Below are 18,688 nucleotides of genomic sequence, written 5' to 3'. Positions count from 1 at the left end.
CAGCCCTCAGATTGGGAGAAAATAATAGCAAATGAAGAAACAGACAAAGGATTAATCTCAAAAATATACAAGCAACTCTTGAAGCTCAATTCCAGAAAAATAAATGACCCAATCAAAAAATGGGCCAAAGAACTAAACAGACATTTCTCCAAAGAAGACATACAGATGGCTAACAAACACATGAAAAGATGCTCAACATCACTCATTATCAGAGAAATGCAAATCAAAACCACAATGAGGTACCATTACACGCCAGTCAGGATGGCTGCTATCCAAAAGTCTACAAGCAATAAATGCTGGAGAGGGTGTGGAGAAAAGGGAACCCTCTTACACTGTTGGTGGGAATGCAAACTAGTACAGCCGCTATGGAAAACAGTGTGGAGATTTCTTAAAAAACTGGAAATGGAACTGCCATATGACCCAGCAATCCCACTTCTGGGCATACACACTGAGGAAACCAGATCTGAAAGAGACACGTGCACCCCAATGTTCATCACAGCACTGTTTATAATAGCCAGGACATGGAAGCAACCTAGATGCCCATCAGCAGATGAATGGATAAGGAAGCTGTGGTACATATACACCATGGAATATTACTCAGCCGTTAAAAAGAATTCATTTGAATCAGTTCTAATGAGATGGATGAAACTGGAGCCCCTTATACAGAGTGAAGTGAGCCAGAAAGATAAAGACCATTACAGCATACTAACACATATATATGGAATTTAGAAATATGGTAACGACAACCCTATATGCAAAAACAGAAAAAGAGACACAGAAGTACAGAACAGACTTTTGAACTCTCTGGGAGAAGGTGAGGGTGGGATGTTTCGAAAGAACAGCATGTATATTATCTATGGTGAAACAGGTCACCAGCCCAGGTGGGATGCATGAGACAAAGTGCTCCGGCCTGGTGCACTGGGAAGACCCAGAGGAATCGGGTGGAGAGGGAGGTGGGAGGGGGGGATCGGGATGGGGAATACGTGTAAATCTATTGCTGATTCATATCAATGTATGACAAAACCCACTGAAAAAATAAATAAAATTTAAAAAAAATATATTAGTATCCTTATCATTAATTTTACTTTTCTGTCTTAAAAGTATAATTAGCTTATAAATTTAATTTAATTTTTAATGTGCAAGGCTTTTTATTTTTTAGCTATTTAAATGATCAGTAACTTCTAACTTTAATTAAAAACAACCAGTTCACAATCATAATAATGTAACTTTCTTATAATATTAGTTTCGGTCAAATCGTATTTCAACAAAAACTGAGCCCCATTGCTCTTTAAAGTCCTGAGTTTTGGCACTTCTCTCGTGATCACTGAATGTTTTTATTCAGCCAAGACTCTAAATCTGTGGGTTAAAAACTACTCTCACTGTGGCTAGACTCACAGCTTCTTTTGAATTCAAAAGAGCCTGATGTTCCAGTATATAATTCAGAAGTAGTTTTAAAGATTAACCTTGCTCAGACAAGTAGGTTTCATGCTTTTTATTCTCAACCTAGTCTTAGTGTTTGGAAATAAAGTAAATTTTTTTCTCATTAAGTTTTAAAAATGACCATTCACATTCATTATTGATGAAATAAAGGTTTACTGAGAAAATTAATAGGGCAAATTGGCTTTTAGGAATGATCTTGAAAAATACGATGGGATTAGTTTTCATTTGGGGTAGGTGAGCCTTATTAGAATCACTTGTGCAACTTTTTCAAGATGTATGTCTCTGAACACATACATGAATTCCACCTTTCCTCCCTGCCCTCAAGACACAGTCTGTGGGTCTATCTGCCTCTCTGTCCCTGTGTCTCTTTCTCTCACACACACACCCCTTTTGACAAGCTGAGGAATGATGTGTGAGGCATGATTTCATAGACAAAAGCATCCTGAGAGATTCTGATCTTAACCCTGACTCATTCATTCCTAGACTTGGCTGCACGTTGCAGTCACCTGGGGAGCTTTAAATACAATCCTGTTGCCCAGGTCGTACCTAATGCAGTTAAATCAGAACATTTTGAAGCAGAAGCCAGGCAGTGTTTAAAGCGTCCCGGGTAATCCAGTGTGCAGCTGACCTTGGGAACCACTCTCTGCTTTGAGGGTAGGAGAAAGAGAACTACTTCTGATAACTGGTGGGACGTTGAGTAAGTCAATTTTAAGCCTTGATTCTCTTATTTGTAAAATGGGTTAAGTATCATATTAGGTTCAGTTGCCCTTTTTATCGTGTAACTTTTAATTCTGTGACTTTAAAATCAATTTGAAGAAACTTTGAAGCACTATAGAAGTATCCATCTTTGATGCTAACAGTGTTACAGGCCTTTCTGCAAATGCTAAGATTCTATAGAGGAGTTACAAAATTCAGATTTGCCTTCTCTCTATTATTTTGAGTTTCATTTTAGATACTGAGAACAAAGGGAAGCAAATAACTTAACCAGAGAACCCCTTAATTGCCTAATACACAGCATCTGTGAATAACTTAGGGCTATAGTAGTGTAAAAACTATCTGAGGACTTGTACCTGTTGGTTAGTTAATACTTTATTTAAAATAATGTGGAAATACCTGTCATTAATAGTGTACTGTGTTGTATTGTGCTGCCTTATTAGCAGTGCTTATTTCAGGATAACTAGGCCTATCATCAATTTTGTGACTATAAAATTTTGCTATTAAATTTTCTAATAATTATGTGTGAAAGTGATTTTAAATCCATTTTATTTGATATGGAGCACTTGTATTACTTACTTTTAGAGAAATAATGGAAAATAGATGTGTTAGGGGGACTACCGAACGGAATCAACTGAAATGCAGTGCCTAACAAAAAGCCACACGCACAAAATCTGTATGGCTTAAATTTAACCATGTGGATAGATGATGTAACTTGTATGGGATGAAAGATTCTGTGCATAGAAGGACAAATGACCGGGGAAATATGTAAGAATTTATATATTATAATAATCAACCCAAACATGTCTTCTAAGAGCACATCTATATTTTGGGTCTCCTAATTTTGCTAAAAGCCAAAGAACCTAAAACATGGGGGATACCACCTATGGGTACTGCTCTGAATTAGGGGGTGTGGGGGCCACCGGGCATCTGGATGGTCTTACCTCTCTACCAACCCTTTAAAATGTCTTCAGGCCTAATGTGATAAAAACCAATTATTACAATATTTTTTTTTCCTCCACAGGGTGAGCTTAGAAATATATAACCACATAAAAAACAGGTGAGCTCTTTTAAAACCTGTCTTGTTATTCCAGCTAATTAATTTACACAGTATCAAGTTTAGTGTTAATAACAATGGACAGTATTAGAGTAAGCTTTTACTGTTAGGAGTCCTTTCATTACAGTATTGAAGTGAATCATTTATTTTGAGACTCTTAATTCTTTAAGTTTTATGTGGTTTACATGGATATTTACTGTATTAGAAATTGAAATTTAAAATTTAAAAAATTAAATCCACTGTATGTGAAAACAGGCTTTCCTCAGCACTGCTGAAGTTCTGAGCCGGATGAGGCTTTGGCGTGGGGTGCCACCCTGTGTGCCGCAGAGTGTTTAGCAGCACCCCGGCCTCTGCTCTGTAGGTGCAAGTAAGGTGTTCTGCTTCTCTCCACATTAGGACAGGAACACTGTCTCCTGAGGGATGAGATCACCATCTGACTGGGGACCCCAGTGTTTAACATAAGTCATTTTTTTAATGAAAAATAACCATTTTCCACAACAAAATAGTGGAGAGGATAGTATCTCATTAATAGGAGACAGTTGATTCTCATGTCAACATTGTCTTCAGTCATTTGCTTTGAAGAAGCAATATGAAGATCCAGCTACATGCAGACATATAGTTGGGAAAAGGTGAATTTTTAAAGCCTTGAGATAATTGGACATATTCTTTGATACTGTCCCCAAAATCCACATGTGCCAGTTTATTAAATTAGTTAAGATGGAGTTCCAAGTCATTATCAGTGAACTTGAGGTAGATACTATGTTAAATTAATGCCCATTGATCTGTCATGCATACTGAGTGGATCTTTTTATCTGTACATGATTTTATATTATACATTGTCATTTGCAAAGTATTGGTTCACATGTCTTCAGACAGTGTCAAAAACTCACTCTTGTTAGTATCACTACCAGTCTTATCAGGAAAGTCTTTAAGTATTGATAAATCAAGCTCACCATAAATAACACACTGGAAGGTACAAATTTTCCAAAAATCCTAATATTTTTAGCTTGATGGTTTGAATTTTATCATTGGCAACAAATAGTTTAGAGTTTTCTTTGAAGTGACAGGCTCACTTTGTTCATTTTTGAAAAAATGACTGTCAATTGGCGTTTCATGAAAAAAGTGGTTTAAATATGATGTTCTAGGGGGAAGAAAGTGACTTGGTTACCAGTAAGTTACAAATGCTCTTCCTTAGCACAGCCATATTTCAGTCCATACAAGCGCTTAATGCATACTTTCCGCTTACTCAGAATATGAAGAAGAAGAGTAAAGGTTTAAGAACACTTAATTTTTACTCTTTCATCATGGATGTTCTTAAGTGAAGCAGATTTTTTACATTCATTTGGCCAGGAATAAGTGAATGACTTCTAATTTAGTTTCATACCACTGCCTTGATTCACACTCAGAAATGAGCAATTTTACCCACTTTTGCTTTTATACAATCATAGTTAAGTGTCAAACAGGGTAAAGGCAGGTGATGTCTTGGTATTCTTATAAAACACGTTTTGACCTCTTGGACTTACAGGATTTCTGAAGAGGGGCCAGGGGAGATTCCTATAGAGGCCTATAGACCACATTTGCAGAACTACTGTTTAAATGGGCACAGTGTAGTAGTGTGGTGGAATTTAAAAGAAAAAGCCTGGTCTCTCTTAAAAGACAATTAAAATTTTTAACTCAAACTATTTAAAAGAGACAAGAAGAAATAAACAATAAGAATATAATATGAAGAACAAAAGCGGGGTGGAGACAAGAAAAAATCATGAATCTCATATTTACATTCATTGAAGTTAGAAGACTTTATTGCCTACTACTACCACTTTATAAAATGTTCTTGTATATTCCATTGTGAGGTTAGTGAAGTGGAAATGTATTGGTCTACGAACATTGCCTGTTAGAAGGGGTCTGTGTGGGTAAAGGCAGCTCTGGCTGGTTATAGAAGAGATTTCATGCAACTTGGTGTGCTGAGTATAAAATAGGTCAGAAAACCTTTCTAAGGGCAGAATCCAGGAGAATATGTAAAACTGTTTGCTTTATTAAGGTTAAGCTTCCTCTACTCCTCTCTCTACTTTTAGCAGATATTTTACTAAGCTAGTAACTCCTGAATTAATTTTTAAAATACACATTCTTATTTTATAGAGATTCTAATAGGTCCTTGGACATTTTTGATGAGAGATCACATCCACTCACAGTAAGTGTCACTTTTATTGAAGGTGTATTTTTCTCTTATTACAGTTGTGTTTATTTCATGCTGATTTGCTTTGAAATTAATTACTAGAAGAAAATTATTGCCTCCAGCTCAAAGCCAAGATTGTCTTCCTTTAAGTCTTCTTCCCCCACCCCATATTATGTCAAGTAATTTTACCAAAAGCATGTTGTGTCAGGGGTGTGACTGATAAGAACCAAGTTACGCTTTGTATGACGAATGAGCAGGTAAGTAAACATACACAAGCAACAGAAAATGTAGGTTTTTAAAGGATGATTTTCCATAGCGTCACACAATATAAACATTTCCTAACACATATGTAAGACCTCTAAGGAGAAAATTTAAAAACTGTTTAAATTTTAAACTAATTAAAATGACAGGGTTTAAAAACTCACTTCTTCAGGTGCTCAGTAGACACATGTGACTGGTGACCGCTGTGTAAGAGAGCACACTCTTAGAGCCTCTGGTTACAGGACACTGGAAAGGTGTTTTCATAGTTGACTGCAGAAAAGTCTGATGACGTACAATGATCAGCAAGACTTTGAGCCTAAAAATAGTTTGCATTTGGTTAGAATTCTTTGGGGAAGAAGGTGAAAATACATTTTCTGAGGTTGTGCTTGCATTTTTCTTTAATGAATGGTAGTGAGTATTGAATCACTATGGTACTTTAGGATCCAATTGTTTATATTTAAAAGACTACAAGATATGTCACCTAGTCAAAATTATTTTAAGTAGCACGTGGGCCCACGTGTGAAGATTGCTATCTTGAGGGTACTTTTAAGTATTTTTCTTCAGTGGATACTTAACACTGTGTTTTTTCTTCTTTCAGCGAGAAAGGGTTCCGGAGGAGTACTTTCAGCATGATCCTGAACCCAAATACATCTACAGATTTGTGTATGCTCTCTTCAGTGCCGCCCAGCTGGCTACTATTAAATGTGCAATAGTGACTTTGGTAATATATTTTTCTCTTAATAGAAGCATCTCTAGAAATTTTTTTCTTGTACAGAAGGTATGGGCCTGTTTTTCAAATGAAAGTAGGTTCCTGAAATGATCATCAGAACTTTATTAAAGAGAAATGTATCAAAAGGAATGAAAACATACAGATTTGAGCTTTAGTAATCATCATGATTTAAAATGTTGCCACTGCTTTTCTCATCACAAAACAATTGATGTTAAAGGCAGCAGGAGAGACTTCTGGTTTCTCCTTCCACACCTCAGGATGCATGCACACACAGGGCACACAGGCGCACACCGGCAAAGTGTGCTGGGTGGTAGGATGGAGGCGATCACTGAACTTCCTGGCCCACGGCAGGTGTAGATTCAGTGTGTTTCTGAGTCTCAGGCTGTGTTGCCTAGGCAGTGTGATGTGTGTCTTGATTGAGACTGACTGCCTTCACCTCCCTGACCTTGGACGACAGTGTTAACCATCTCTACTGTCCCCTGGTGCCGGCGTGTGAAGGTACCCAGGACTGGGGTGTCAGCAGTGCTTGGAAAGGCTTTACTCAGGTTAGCCTGCCGAGCTCCAGCTATGTGAGGACCTTTCTGTCATCCATACTGAATTCCTGTGGTAAGATTTCATCATTTGACTAATACATCATATTCAGCTGAGAGGTCGTTGGGATTGCCTAACTCCTCCCTATAGCAAACCCATAGGGGAAGGTCAGCTGCATGGTCTGGAGGGAGGGCCTGCGTCCACCGCTGCCCGCGCCCCTGCAGGCAGAGTGTAGGAGAGGAGGCTTCCCCTCAGTGGGCCCGGGTCAGACGCAGGCCTTTTCTTGGAGCTGCGAGCCAGGTACAGGGCTCAGTTGGCATGTGCTTGAGAGAGGCGGGAGTGGCGCTGGCACGTGGAGAGCTGGGAAATGCAGGCAGGAGAGGGTGTGTGGGTTGGAAGAGGGGCATTTCTTTGTAGACAAGTTAAGCCCGATGGACCTGTGAGACAGCAGAGTGACAGTGTCTAGCAGTCATTTGACTGTATGGGATTGGAGCCCGAAGCTGAGCAAGAGGCAGGGAATTACGTGTAGCTGTTCAAATGCAGAGAAAGTACATTAAATAAAAGTTGAGGAGAAGATAGATCTGTGGGGACTGTCAGCACTCACAGGACACATCCCCAGAGGAGTGGCCGGAGTGGTAGGAAACCCAGGACAGAATCAGAAGAGCTGCCAGGAGAGCTTGAAGAAGGAGAGCATGGTGCACGTGCTGAGTGCTGCCAAGGAACTCCTTAGGGCATACATGGGCACCAGATGCCTGCCCGTGTCACGGTTCTAAGTGCTGGGCATAGAGGAGAGTTCTTGCCTTTCTGAGGTAAGTATAGCAGACATAAGGGTTTTGTTTTTCTCTAGTTTTTATGGAGTATGGTTCATTTACAGTGTGTGTAAGTATCGGGTGTACCACAGAGTGTAAGACTTTTTAAAATGAGTATTTTTAAAAAGATGACTGTTTGAAGTAGTAGTGAAAGCTAGAAAGAGAAAGCAAGGTAAAGGGATGGAGAGATTCGAGGGGCTTCCCTGGTGGCTCAGACAGGAAGCAGTCTGCCTGCAGTGCAGGAGACTTGGGTTCCATCCCTGGTTTGGGAAGATCCCCTGGAGAAGGGAGTGGCAACCCACTGCAGTATTCTTGCCTGGAGAATTCCCCATGGACAGAGGAGCCAGACGGGTCCATGGGGTCACAGAGTCAGACACGACTGAGCGACTTAACACATGCACGCTAGAAAGACCAGGAAGAGCCTCTTTACAGAGGTGAGATCTGAACCAGGACCTGGCTGGACTGAGGAAGATGAGGGGCCTGAGAGCACAGGCAGGGGGCAGAGCACGAGGCGCAGACAGGAGCGGGTTCTGTGCTGAGGGGTCAGCAGGGTGCCGCTGTGATCAGAGTAGGGAATGAGGGAAGGCACAGGCAATGAGGGCACAGAAGGACGATGGCATCTCACCCAGGGCCTCGTGACTAGCAGGCCACAGAAGTGACCTGTTTGATGGGAGAGCCCTGGCAGATGTTGAGCAGGCCCGTGAAGTGCACTTAATCTGAGAGGCTCTCCTGGCTGCTCTGGGGAGAACAGACTGTGGTTGGCTTTCAGTGGAAGCAGAGAAGTTAGGAGGCAATGGCAGTGATAGAAGCCAGAAGTGACGGACAGAAGAGCAGAGCCGGCAGGTGACCAGTGAAAGTGGAGATAAGAATTCCCAACAGATGGTAGTGAGATAACTCAAGTGGAGGTCTTTGGTCCCGGCAGCCAGGCGTGTGGCAGTGTCTCTCAGCTCTGAGGGCAGGCCTGGGGAGTGGGGCGCTGTGATGAAGAGTGCTGGCTGTTTGTCATGAAGGCAGCAGTGACCATGCCTCAGTAGTTTCAGGGGGGCAGTGGCGGCCAGGGGCAGACTAGATGGGCTAAGGAGAGGATGGGTCATGAGGAGCCAGTGTCAGAACATTTCCTGAAGGAAGTGTTCTAAGGGGTGGTGACGGATGGGCTGAGAACATGTAAGAAAACATTGGAGAAAATCTCTGACAGAGAGGGGGTTGTTCAAGAAGAGATGAATTGTGGGAACAGTGTTCTGCAGAAATGAGAGGTGGGACTGACTTCATTCATAGAAGAGTTAGCTTCAGGGAAAAGAAAGAAGTGTAACTTCCACTGAGACAGGAGGGCAAGTGGTGTAAATGAGACCAGGTTTGCCTTTATAAAGTGAAGCTGAGAGGAAGCTGAGGGACTGCCCCTAAGGCTGAACTGCCTCTGTCAGTGCCATAATACAGCAGAGGGGCGGACCCTGCGGGAGACTCGTTCTTGGAGAGTACTGGCGCGTGTGGAGTTCTCTGGGGAGTGGGGTGCAGAAGTTCACTAAGAGTATATAATCTCAGTAACCGTGTTTGAAACACAATTGAGTTTGGAGAGCTTTGGCAGATCGGAGCTGTCAGTCTGATAACGGGACATTTTTCTTTTTGTCAAATGGCATATATTTTCTTCTGCAGAGGTAACACCATCACAACTTATGTCTTTAGTCTTTACTCAGCTGTTAACTTGGTCTGGTTCTTTATAGAATAGCCATTTGACACATATAAAAGAAGCCATGAAGTCATCTCACAAACTACCTGGCAGATTTAGAGGAGCCCCAGGGATTCAGACATCGGCAGCTCTTAACCACCTTAGAACCAAACAAATTGACTAAGTTGCAGAATATGTAAGACCAGTGAGTTATGAAATAATGGAGATGTGAAAAATCGGGGTGTGAACAAAGAGCTCTTTGTGCGTGAATCTTCCCTGAAGAGGCCCTGAGTGTAAAGCACAGCTGCTCCGTGCTGCCTGCCCTGTGGGGCGCAGCAAGGAGGCTCCTTGACCTGGGAGGCTCCTTGACCACCAGTTATTATCTTCAAGTTCACCCTCTGAAGAGAAGATAAAGAAATGCTCAGTCTTACCAGAGTTTTACATACTCAAGCTTTATGTAAAATTGCCACGTACCCACCACCAGTATGGTAGGTACATTGCACACGGTAGGCACTCAAGCATTTACTGAACGGTTGAATCAATGCTGGGCCATACGTGCTGCCTTTTACAAGTGGGAAGGTAATAACACAATGCCTGTCTTTAGAATGCTGAGATGTCCTTTCATTCCTGCGACCAAAATTGGGTTGGAAATTCACATGGGCAGAGTAGAAATACCAGACTGACAGAAATATTTGCCTTACAACTGTGACCTGGCCTTTGGCCTTGGCTGGCCAAGCAAAAGTCTCTGTAGAACCAAAGAATAAAAGATATGTTAAAAACAGATGAAACCTATCATTCCTAACAATTCTATGACAGCTTTTAAACTGAACTAAAATCAAAGGTCAGTCCTCTACTTTTGCAGGTTTACTTAGAAAGGCTTTTAACTTATGCTGAGATCGACCTTTGCCCCACTAACTGGAAAAGAATTGTTTTGGGAGCCATTCTTCTTGCCTCCAAGGTTTGGGACGATAAGGCTATTTCGGACTACTGCCAGATCCTAAAGGACATTACACTTGAGGACATGTGAGTTTGTAAGGTTACGGTGAACTGTCTAACCATTTTCCAATACCTTATTTGCTCCCATAAAGTTTACAGCTTAAGAAATGTTACATTTTAAGAAATGTTACATTGTGCAGAGAGCTGAATTAGGTATAAATATAAAATTAGACTTCTTTCTGTCTAGCTGTAGTATAACCATTTGTATTTCCCATCATTAATTAGTTAAATCTTGGTGTGTTACTGTTGTAATATTCTGCTTGATAAATTGAAATTACTTTTCTGGTCGTTTTTGCCATTTTACAAGCTCACTACCAGAACAACATGATGCAGTAAATAACTTCACGTCTTTCTTAAAGCTGTCTACCAGGTCCAGTCTGTTTTTAAGAGACACATGTCTGGCCTTGGAAGTTAAGTGGTCACTGCTGAGATCTTAGCACCTCCAGACTACTGAGGTTATAACTTCAACTTGAGTCACACATTGTATGTTTGTTTTTGCAGGTCTTTTCTTTTGTAATCTGAGGTTGTCTCTAAGGTTCTGTTGTTACGGAAACCATGATGTACAGATGACCAAATAGAAAGGTTTCAGATCTCTGTGTTCTGTCTCCTCCACTGTCAGGAGTGTTCCCCATGTTTAGAAGTAGGTCTGCTGAGTTAGGAAACTCCTTTGTCTCAGATAGCCCAGGAAGTGTCAGTGGGGCCTCACCCGGGGCACTCAGCAACCACAGTGGTACTTGGTGGGGCCTCGAGTTAACTTGGGGGGTTCCTCACAGATGGCATGCTCCCATGGGCGTGAAACATCAGGCTTGCTGTCTGGCTGCAGGGAAGGGCCTCGAGGGTGGGAGGCAGCAGGAACCAGAGAGGTATTTGCAGCAGACTCTAGAAGTGCTCACTTGACAGGAAAAATGTCCTTGTGGGTGGCATTTAGGAAAACGTAAAGGGGCACCTCTTTATTATACTGAACAGCAGAGGACGATCAAGGTCATGGCAGGCAGTGGCAAGAGTTTGTTCCCTTTGCCCCTGACTCTTAATTCAGATTTACCAAAGTGCATATTTACAACTGAAGCAAAGAAGCTTGTGACTAAGAGAAGGGACCAGTGATTGTTGGTAGCTGTCAAAGTGGCTTTTGGTGAAAATGTCCACTTTGATGATAGAAAGTGTCATGGTGATATTGCTGGTAGCCACCTTAGTGTTACGGCAGATAATTCGAGATAAGTAGAAGTACTTTTGGAATTTGTAGAAACTAAGGTGACGTTGAGCACCACTATCATCCATCTTTAAACTGGTTCCTTGAAGGAAGGAAAATGTGTAATCATAAACACCAGGTCTGCCATGATGGCAGCTGAAATTTTCTCAGAACCTGCAGCTAAGCTGACGGGGGCTCTGGGTCCAGTTACAGCATCAGAGAACATGCAGGGAAGTGTGTGGATGTTCATAGATGTGAGCCCAATAGCACTGATGGCAGTGTCTAGCTACAGGAAGAAGCTAATTGTAAACAGCCCTTTTCTGTGTACAACAGAATCACCAGGAGCTATGTTCGTAATAGGTTGCTTTTGTTTATGATCTTTGGAAACTGGAAAGCATTACAGCCAAGTGTTCAAGTCACATTTGTCTCATCCCCCTGCTGTTGGCTGCTATTTGTAATGGTCTCATTTTGAGTCTAAATTGAAAAATTGGCATCTATCAGCTTTTCCTTAAAAGTTTTCTAACATTCATGTATCTTGTTTGAATATATTGAGCAGCTGCTGTTCAGAAAATTTGCTGCACCTATAAATGGCATGCTCTTCAGTCATCTAGTCATTTAAAAAAAAAAAAAAAACGCAGAAGCGTATTCTGTAGTTCTAATGCCTTTTTCTTCAGTAAGTAAAGCTCTGTTAATAGACATGTTAATCCTATGAAGTACTGTATTTCCACACAATTAAAATGTATTAGTGGAAGAGAATATAAAAGGGATAGTGAAGTGCATTTATTCCCATAATAAATTAAGTCCTCATTAGCTGATTATCAAAACATTATCTGTTTTACATTTCTATAGACTTATGGCCATATGAACAGGAAATTAATTTTGGAGGTAGGTTCAGTTAGGTTTAAAGTTCAGCAAATGAGAAACCTCATTTCTGCTCACACTCTGCTCTCCATGCAGGAGAACATCAAACATTTGATGACTTACCAATGGATAAAATATTAACACTTTAAAACCAGGAAACAAATATTTTGAAAAATAAGTCACTTTCATTTGTCTGGGTATTTATCATTTGTATATAATTAACTCTTTAAAGTGATTGCTGTGAAAGTGGTAAGACTTACTCTGATTTTATTTACTTAAACATTAGACAAGCTAATGACTGTGTATGGTCCCACAGGAAAGACCTGCTCCCAGGACCCTACTTTCCCACTTCATTGAATTCGCCCCCTGCGTGCCTATGCACCTTCTGTCCTAGTCAGGGCCGGCGGACAGAGCGCAGGGGGAACTGCTCCATCGGGGTCATTGCTCAGGTGCATTTAGTCTAGCCAAGACGTCTCCCCTTAATCCTACTGCCTCCCATAGCTTGAAAAGTGTATCCCATCCTGTCCCAGGAACACCTTCTGGTCCTACTGGGATTAAGAGGAACAGAAACTTGCATTCTGCCCTTTGCCACAGTCCCCTGCACTGGAGCGGGGGGAGGGGATTCCCTTTCGCATCGCGTGTAGCTTATTTATTTATTTATCTGAGATGAATCCTTGTTGCCTCAAGAGTCTTCTCCCCTCAGAGATAATAGCAGTGGCTCTCCATGGCCCCATTTGTTGCCGTGGTGATGTGCCTACTCCTTTTGTTGGCGTGTCTCTACTTCAATAAGCCCCTTCCTGTTATCTGTGGGAATGTCTGCAAGTTCTCCAGAGCTAGTAAACAGCACACATCATTCCTGTCATCTGATGACTGTAGCGGGGCCGTGTGAGCGAGCGTGGAGCATGAATGCGCAGCTGCACTGATGGAACTCTGAGGAATGAGCCCCCGAGTCAGCAGCATGGGTGCATAAGAGGGCCGTAACCTCCCCCCCTTGTCCCAAACTCCAAGTGCCAGGACGCAGGAAGAACCACCAAGAGCTGTCCCTTGTTTGAACATGAGTGTATTAATCCAGCTGGGGAGCCGTTATTTGTTTCCAAGCTGTATTTAGAGCTGTTGTGGCACAGAATGGGGTTTCTGAAGATAGCCCAGTTGACTAAAATTGTCCTATGTTGGTTTTGTCTTCTCCTCCCCCAGGAATGAGGCGGAACTGCACTTTGTGGAGCTCCTCCAGTTTCATCTTAAGGTTTCCACCAGTGTTTATGCCAGATACTACTTTGACCTTTTCTCCTTAGCAGATGACGACAACCTGAGTTTTCCAATTGCTCCTTTTAGCACAGAAAGAGCACAGAGCCTAGAGGTAAGACTGGGGATTCACTAACTGGGTTTTCTGTCAGCCACCAAAGCCAGCGTCTGTGGCTGACTTACACTCTGCAGTGACTGACAGTTTGCAGAGCTTATTAACCCATTGGCATCTTATTCCCTGTGTCTTTTATGGGTTAGACAGAGATATCACATTATTTTTTTAAAAAAATTACAGATATCTTTTATGTAACCATAATTCAGAATATTTTAAATCAGATTTAATTGTTCTTAATGGTTTTCCATTTGAACCTCCACACTTACATATAACCATACAGGAATAATTCTTATAATTGTGTCCCTAATCATATGTACATTGATAATTACTTACCATTCTTAACTGCCTGAGCTTGTAGTGTGTGTTTGTGTATCACAGTTCAGCCCCATGAGTTTATTAGACCAGAAGCATCAGGGGCTAACCTGTGAGACCTATACTTGGAAATTAGAATGTGGGTTCAGAAACTGGATGTAGAAAGTAGGTGGGTTTTTAATGGAAGTGGTAACATACATGGGATGAAGGAATTTGTAGTAGTGATTTGAAGAGTAATTTGAAGTAGTTTGTGATTTCTGGTGGGTATACAGCAAAATTTACAACTGAAATGAATACATATAAAGTTGACACTTTTTCTGGTACCTTGGTACTTTAGAAATAAGACATTTTTCTACAATAATTTACATGCATGTGAAATAGCACCTTGTAGTGCTTCATCACTAGACCTTTCTTGCCTTCAACACACACCTACCCTCATTAAAATGTTCGTAGTGTAGTAAATAATGAAGACTGAATAGAAGTTGAATAGCTGGGTAAACACTGATTTTGCTCAGGTGTGTTCATTATGCTTAAGGACCTAGTATGTAGGTAACATCATATTGCTGTTAGATGGGGCCTATTTTGGGAACCCAGTTTTTAAATATGTTCCTCCCTGCCCCAGCAATCTCATCATAGCCCTTGAAGAATATTATCTTAGGGAATCAGCAGTGTAGATATGAGCTATCCAAAGTAGCAGCAACTGTCAACCTAAATGAATGCAGATGTGTGGCTTATCAATGCTGCTTTCTTTAAGGTTGGAACTTTTTTCCCCCAATTATACTTATGTTCTATCTGATTGACTTTCTTAGGCCATCTCCAGACTGTGTGAAGACAAATACAAAGTGGGCAGAGTTGCTGTGAGAAGGTCTTTCAGCGCTGATCATTTCATTGGTATTCAGCGCTCCAATGCCATCCTCTCATGAACAGAGAGAGGTGAGGGGTTGTAACATCATGAACCCCTCGTAACAAGGACTGGAGAAATACCACCTCTCCTGCTCAGAAACCAGCAAAGTTAGTATTTCACCCAGAAGAAAGACACTGAATTCAAGAGACTTGCAGACAGCAAAGGTTATGGTCATAGGAAAAAACTGGACCTTGTCAAGACAACACACTCTTCTGTCCTTTTTAATGTAAACAGAGTTACAAAAACCACTCCAAAGCTAAAAGCTCCCAACCCACCCACAGATATTTGCTTACTGTGTAGGCCGATAACTGTGAACTATGTGAGGTTTTTTTAATAGTTTAAATTTTTAGACTTTAAAGACACTAACTGTATAACTTTTACTTTTTCCTATTTTTCTCACCCATATTGCTGCATATTCCTTTAGAATCAGTGCAGTATTGCCGTTCAAACACGGGACTCCTGACAACTCATATAGCCACTTAGGAACAGACTGCTGTAGCACTGTTAGGTTTTGAAGGATTTTTCCTCCCTATTTCATTGAAGCTGCTAGTCATTTTTGGCAATCAGTTTAAACCAAAAAGCTGCTGAATAACACTTGTCATTCAGTTTTTTTGCAAGCACTACTTATTAGCATATTAGCATGTTTGGGATCATAAGCAGAGAAAGTATGTTGTTACCTGCTTCTATTGGGTCCCTGCTGCGTTTCTTGTTAACTCTAATGGTGCTTCTCATTTTCTGATGATTTTCCTCTTTGTTAAATACTTGTATTAAAGGATATTTTCATAATTGCAGCCAACCTGTTAGTCCAGGAATAAGCAGATAGTGAAATAGAAGGTGTCCCAAAAGTCTTGGTGCAATTTTAAGCTTTAATACAGTGTGCTTGGACACTCCAGGACACTGCCGTGGAAGTATAAATGCTACAGACGCAAAATGTGACTTGAAAGTTTACTTGAATTTCTTCTAAACTCATTTGGTTTTGTAAATCTTAGATGTTAAGCTTTTAATTTGAATTTTTTGTTTCAGTCCCTCTTGAAGATGGCAAACAATAGGCTAAAACAAAAGATTAAAATTAAGAGCTTAATGTTTAAAATTTACAAAACTAAATGAGTTTAGAAGAAATTCAAGTAAACTCTCAGGTGATGTTTTGTAAGTTTGTAGCATTTATATTTCTACAAGTATCAAAGCTTCAAATTGCACAAAGACTTCAGGAGGATATCTTGTATCTTTATAGACCTGGCCTCCTCTTTTTAAAATAGTCCTTTGCCTGGCTGGGCTGTTGATCTGCTTGAGCCCGGAAGTTTCTTTTTTATAGGTTTGGTAAAGGAATTACGAACAATAGCATTAGTTATCGATAATAAACTGAAAGGAACTGGACCCTAGTAGTAGTGACAGGGAAGTAAGCGACATGAAACAGCTTTTCTGTTCTGCGTGTTAACCTGGCTGTAGGTGTGTCAGTTCAAGTTGTTACTTGAGGAAAGATAAATCTTAGGAACCCTTACCTCAGGCTTTTTAAAACACAGGGTACCACTTAGCCACCAGGAAGCCCATTAAAAGACAGGGAGGTCCAGTAATCAGTCTTTTAGGAAATTGGTAATGATGTCACCTAAATGTGAAACATTAAAAAAAAAAGTGTTCTCAACTATGTAAAATCTTTCTCCTACCTTCTCAAACATAATCCTAGGAATTTTGCCTGTAAACAAAGCATTTCTGGGCTATAAATACTTTCTCTCTTTATAGCAAGGCTTCACATTATATTGAGTGCCACAGGTTCCATCATTTTTAAAGGACAGAGACATAAACGATAAATAATGGATATAAAATATTACAGTCTACCACCTCAAAAAATGTTGTTTATGGAGCTTGGAGATTCAAGTATCGATTGCAGTTTTATTTTGAAAAGGATGCTACAACTTGTGTGGTTTTTCTTCCTCATGTTTATATTAAAAGAAAAGAATAAAAGTATTTTAATTAAAATACGTGGCTGTTGTGCACCTTCTCACTGCTCACGTAACATCACGGCTCTGCTTAGCGCAAATGTTCTCAATCCGCTCTGATAGGCAGGCCTGAAAGCATTTTCCGACTACCCATTCAAAAGTTTCTTTGACCGTTGCCTTTAGTTAAGAGGCATTTATTTCTTCGGCTTATGTTCTTTTCAACCAGAAGATAATTTAGTACACTTAAAATCACTGGCTGTGGTGCTCAGTGGCATAGTGCATTAGATGGCACTTTGGAATTGTGTGTTATTGTACCAACAGGGGAAAAAAGCACATTGGAAGATAAAAGGTAAAACACAGAAAGGAGTTACAGAAATACTGTTGAATCAGAACATGAGTTACTTGAGGATTTCAAGCCACTGAACAGGAAAGAAAATGGAATAAGAGGAAGTAGAACTGCGGTTGTTGTAAAGAGGGTGATGTTAAACAAGCCATGTGATGTACCAGATCACCATCAGGTTTCTCTAAGACCCTAGTCACTGCACTCGCGCAATATTCCATCACTCCTGATAGTATTGTTGTGTCTTCATCCACCTTAATTCACTACCTAAGGTCAGATCTTTTAACTTTGTTCTTGGTAAGTTGTTGATTAGGAGAAATAATCTGAATTAGTGCAGAAGGAGAGAAAAAACTATGACAAATCACTAAGATAGTTTGTACCATGTAATAATATGCCAGTTACTAAGCAGAAATGCTGTCACATCTTGAGTGGTCAAAGGTTAAAAAAAAGTGGGGGTAGGAACACTGCTTGGACACGACTGTAGTTTGAAGACAAGTTAGAATCACTAAACATTGCTCTTTCAGTGTTAATTCTAGAGACAATTACAGCCATTTTGATAAATGGAAAACTTAAAGATTCTCATAAGTACTATAGGGCATGAAAACTAGTTCCTAGTAGGGGCAATAGGGTAGTGTTGAGATTTTATACCTAGGAAGAGTTTATTCCCTAAAGTACTAAGACTATAAAAGAATACCTCAACTCAAATTTATTTTCATTTTTAGTTTTTGGAATATACTGACGGTGCAATTTTAACTGGAATACTGTGAACTGAACTTTATAAGGACAAGACAAAGGTTTCAAATCTATGTATGAACCAAATGAAATTGTCATTTTTCTACATTAAATTCACGTGGTTCACCCTAAGACAACTTAGGGCCCAGTGTTTCTGAGAAGTTTTTTCCATTCTGTATCAGATTCTATCATGACCCTATTCTATCACATCTAAAGTACCCTGTATGCCCATTATTGAAATTCAACCTTACAAAGTCCTGGTTTTATAACAACTCATGTTTCATTTGTTAGTTTTCCCATTTTATAAGATATACCATTACTTGATTTTTTTTAAAAGTGCTGATGAAGTCAGTATTTACTGGAAAATCATTCACTCTATATTTCAGGTTATGCAGTGTTTTGGGAAGTGTTTCCATACAGCATGTAGGTTACCTGAACTCTTTGATCACACAAGCCTTCTACCACGTGTAGAGTGACTAGGACTGTTCCTCGCCCAGAAGCCGTGGTCTGTGAGTTCAGAGCTACTAGGTAAAGCACCTGATGGCTGGCAGAGCCTCTCTCAGGCAAGCGCTAGTTTCTGTGCAGAATCTGTCGATTATCCCTAGCATCTACCAAGGATTAGATCACCTAAGATCTCAACTGTTGGCCACTTATCACCCTGGCCGGCCTGACACTGCCAGCAAAAATA

The 18,688-nt window shown here is 40.5% G+C and overlaps 1 protein-coding gene across 1 annotated transcript in view; it reads left to right on the top strand.

Moving 5' to 3' along the window:
- Positions 1-16,970, top strand: part of LOC122685093 (cyclin-Y-like protein 1) — a 37,564-nt gene extending 20,594 nt beyond the window's left edge. Inside the window, exons 5-10 of the mRNA XM_043889740.1 lie at positions 3,179-3,214; positions 5,348-5,399; positions 6,244-6,366; positions 10,241-10,401; positions 13,616-13,778; positions 14,900-16,970. Coding sequence (XP_043745675.1) covers positions 3,179-3,214; positions 5,348-5,399; positions 6,244-6,366; positions 10,241-10,401; positions 13,616-13,778; positions 14,900-15,013 — 649 coding nt within the window. The 3' untranslated portion in view covers positions 15,014-16,970. The remainder of the gene's footprint in view (positions 1-3,178; positions 3,215-5,347; positions 5,400-6,243; positions 6,367-10,240; positions 10,402-13,615; positions 13,779-14,899) is intronic.
- Positions 16,971-18,688: the final 1,718 nt, after the last annotated feature.

Source organism: Cervus elaphus, chromosome 1 (genome assembly GCF_910594005.1).
Source record: "Cervus elaphus chromosome 1, mCerEla1.1, whole genome shotgun sequence".
NCBI lineage: Eukaryota > Metazoa > Chordata > Mammalia > Artiodactyla > Cervidae > Cervus > Cervus elaphus.
Note: the sequence above shows the minus strand (reverse complement) of the source record. Positions and strands in the feature narration are given on the sequence as shown.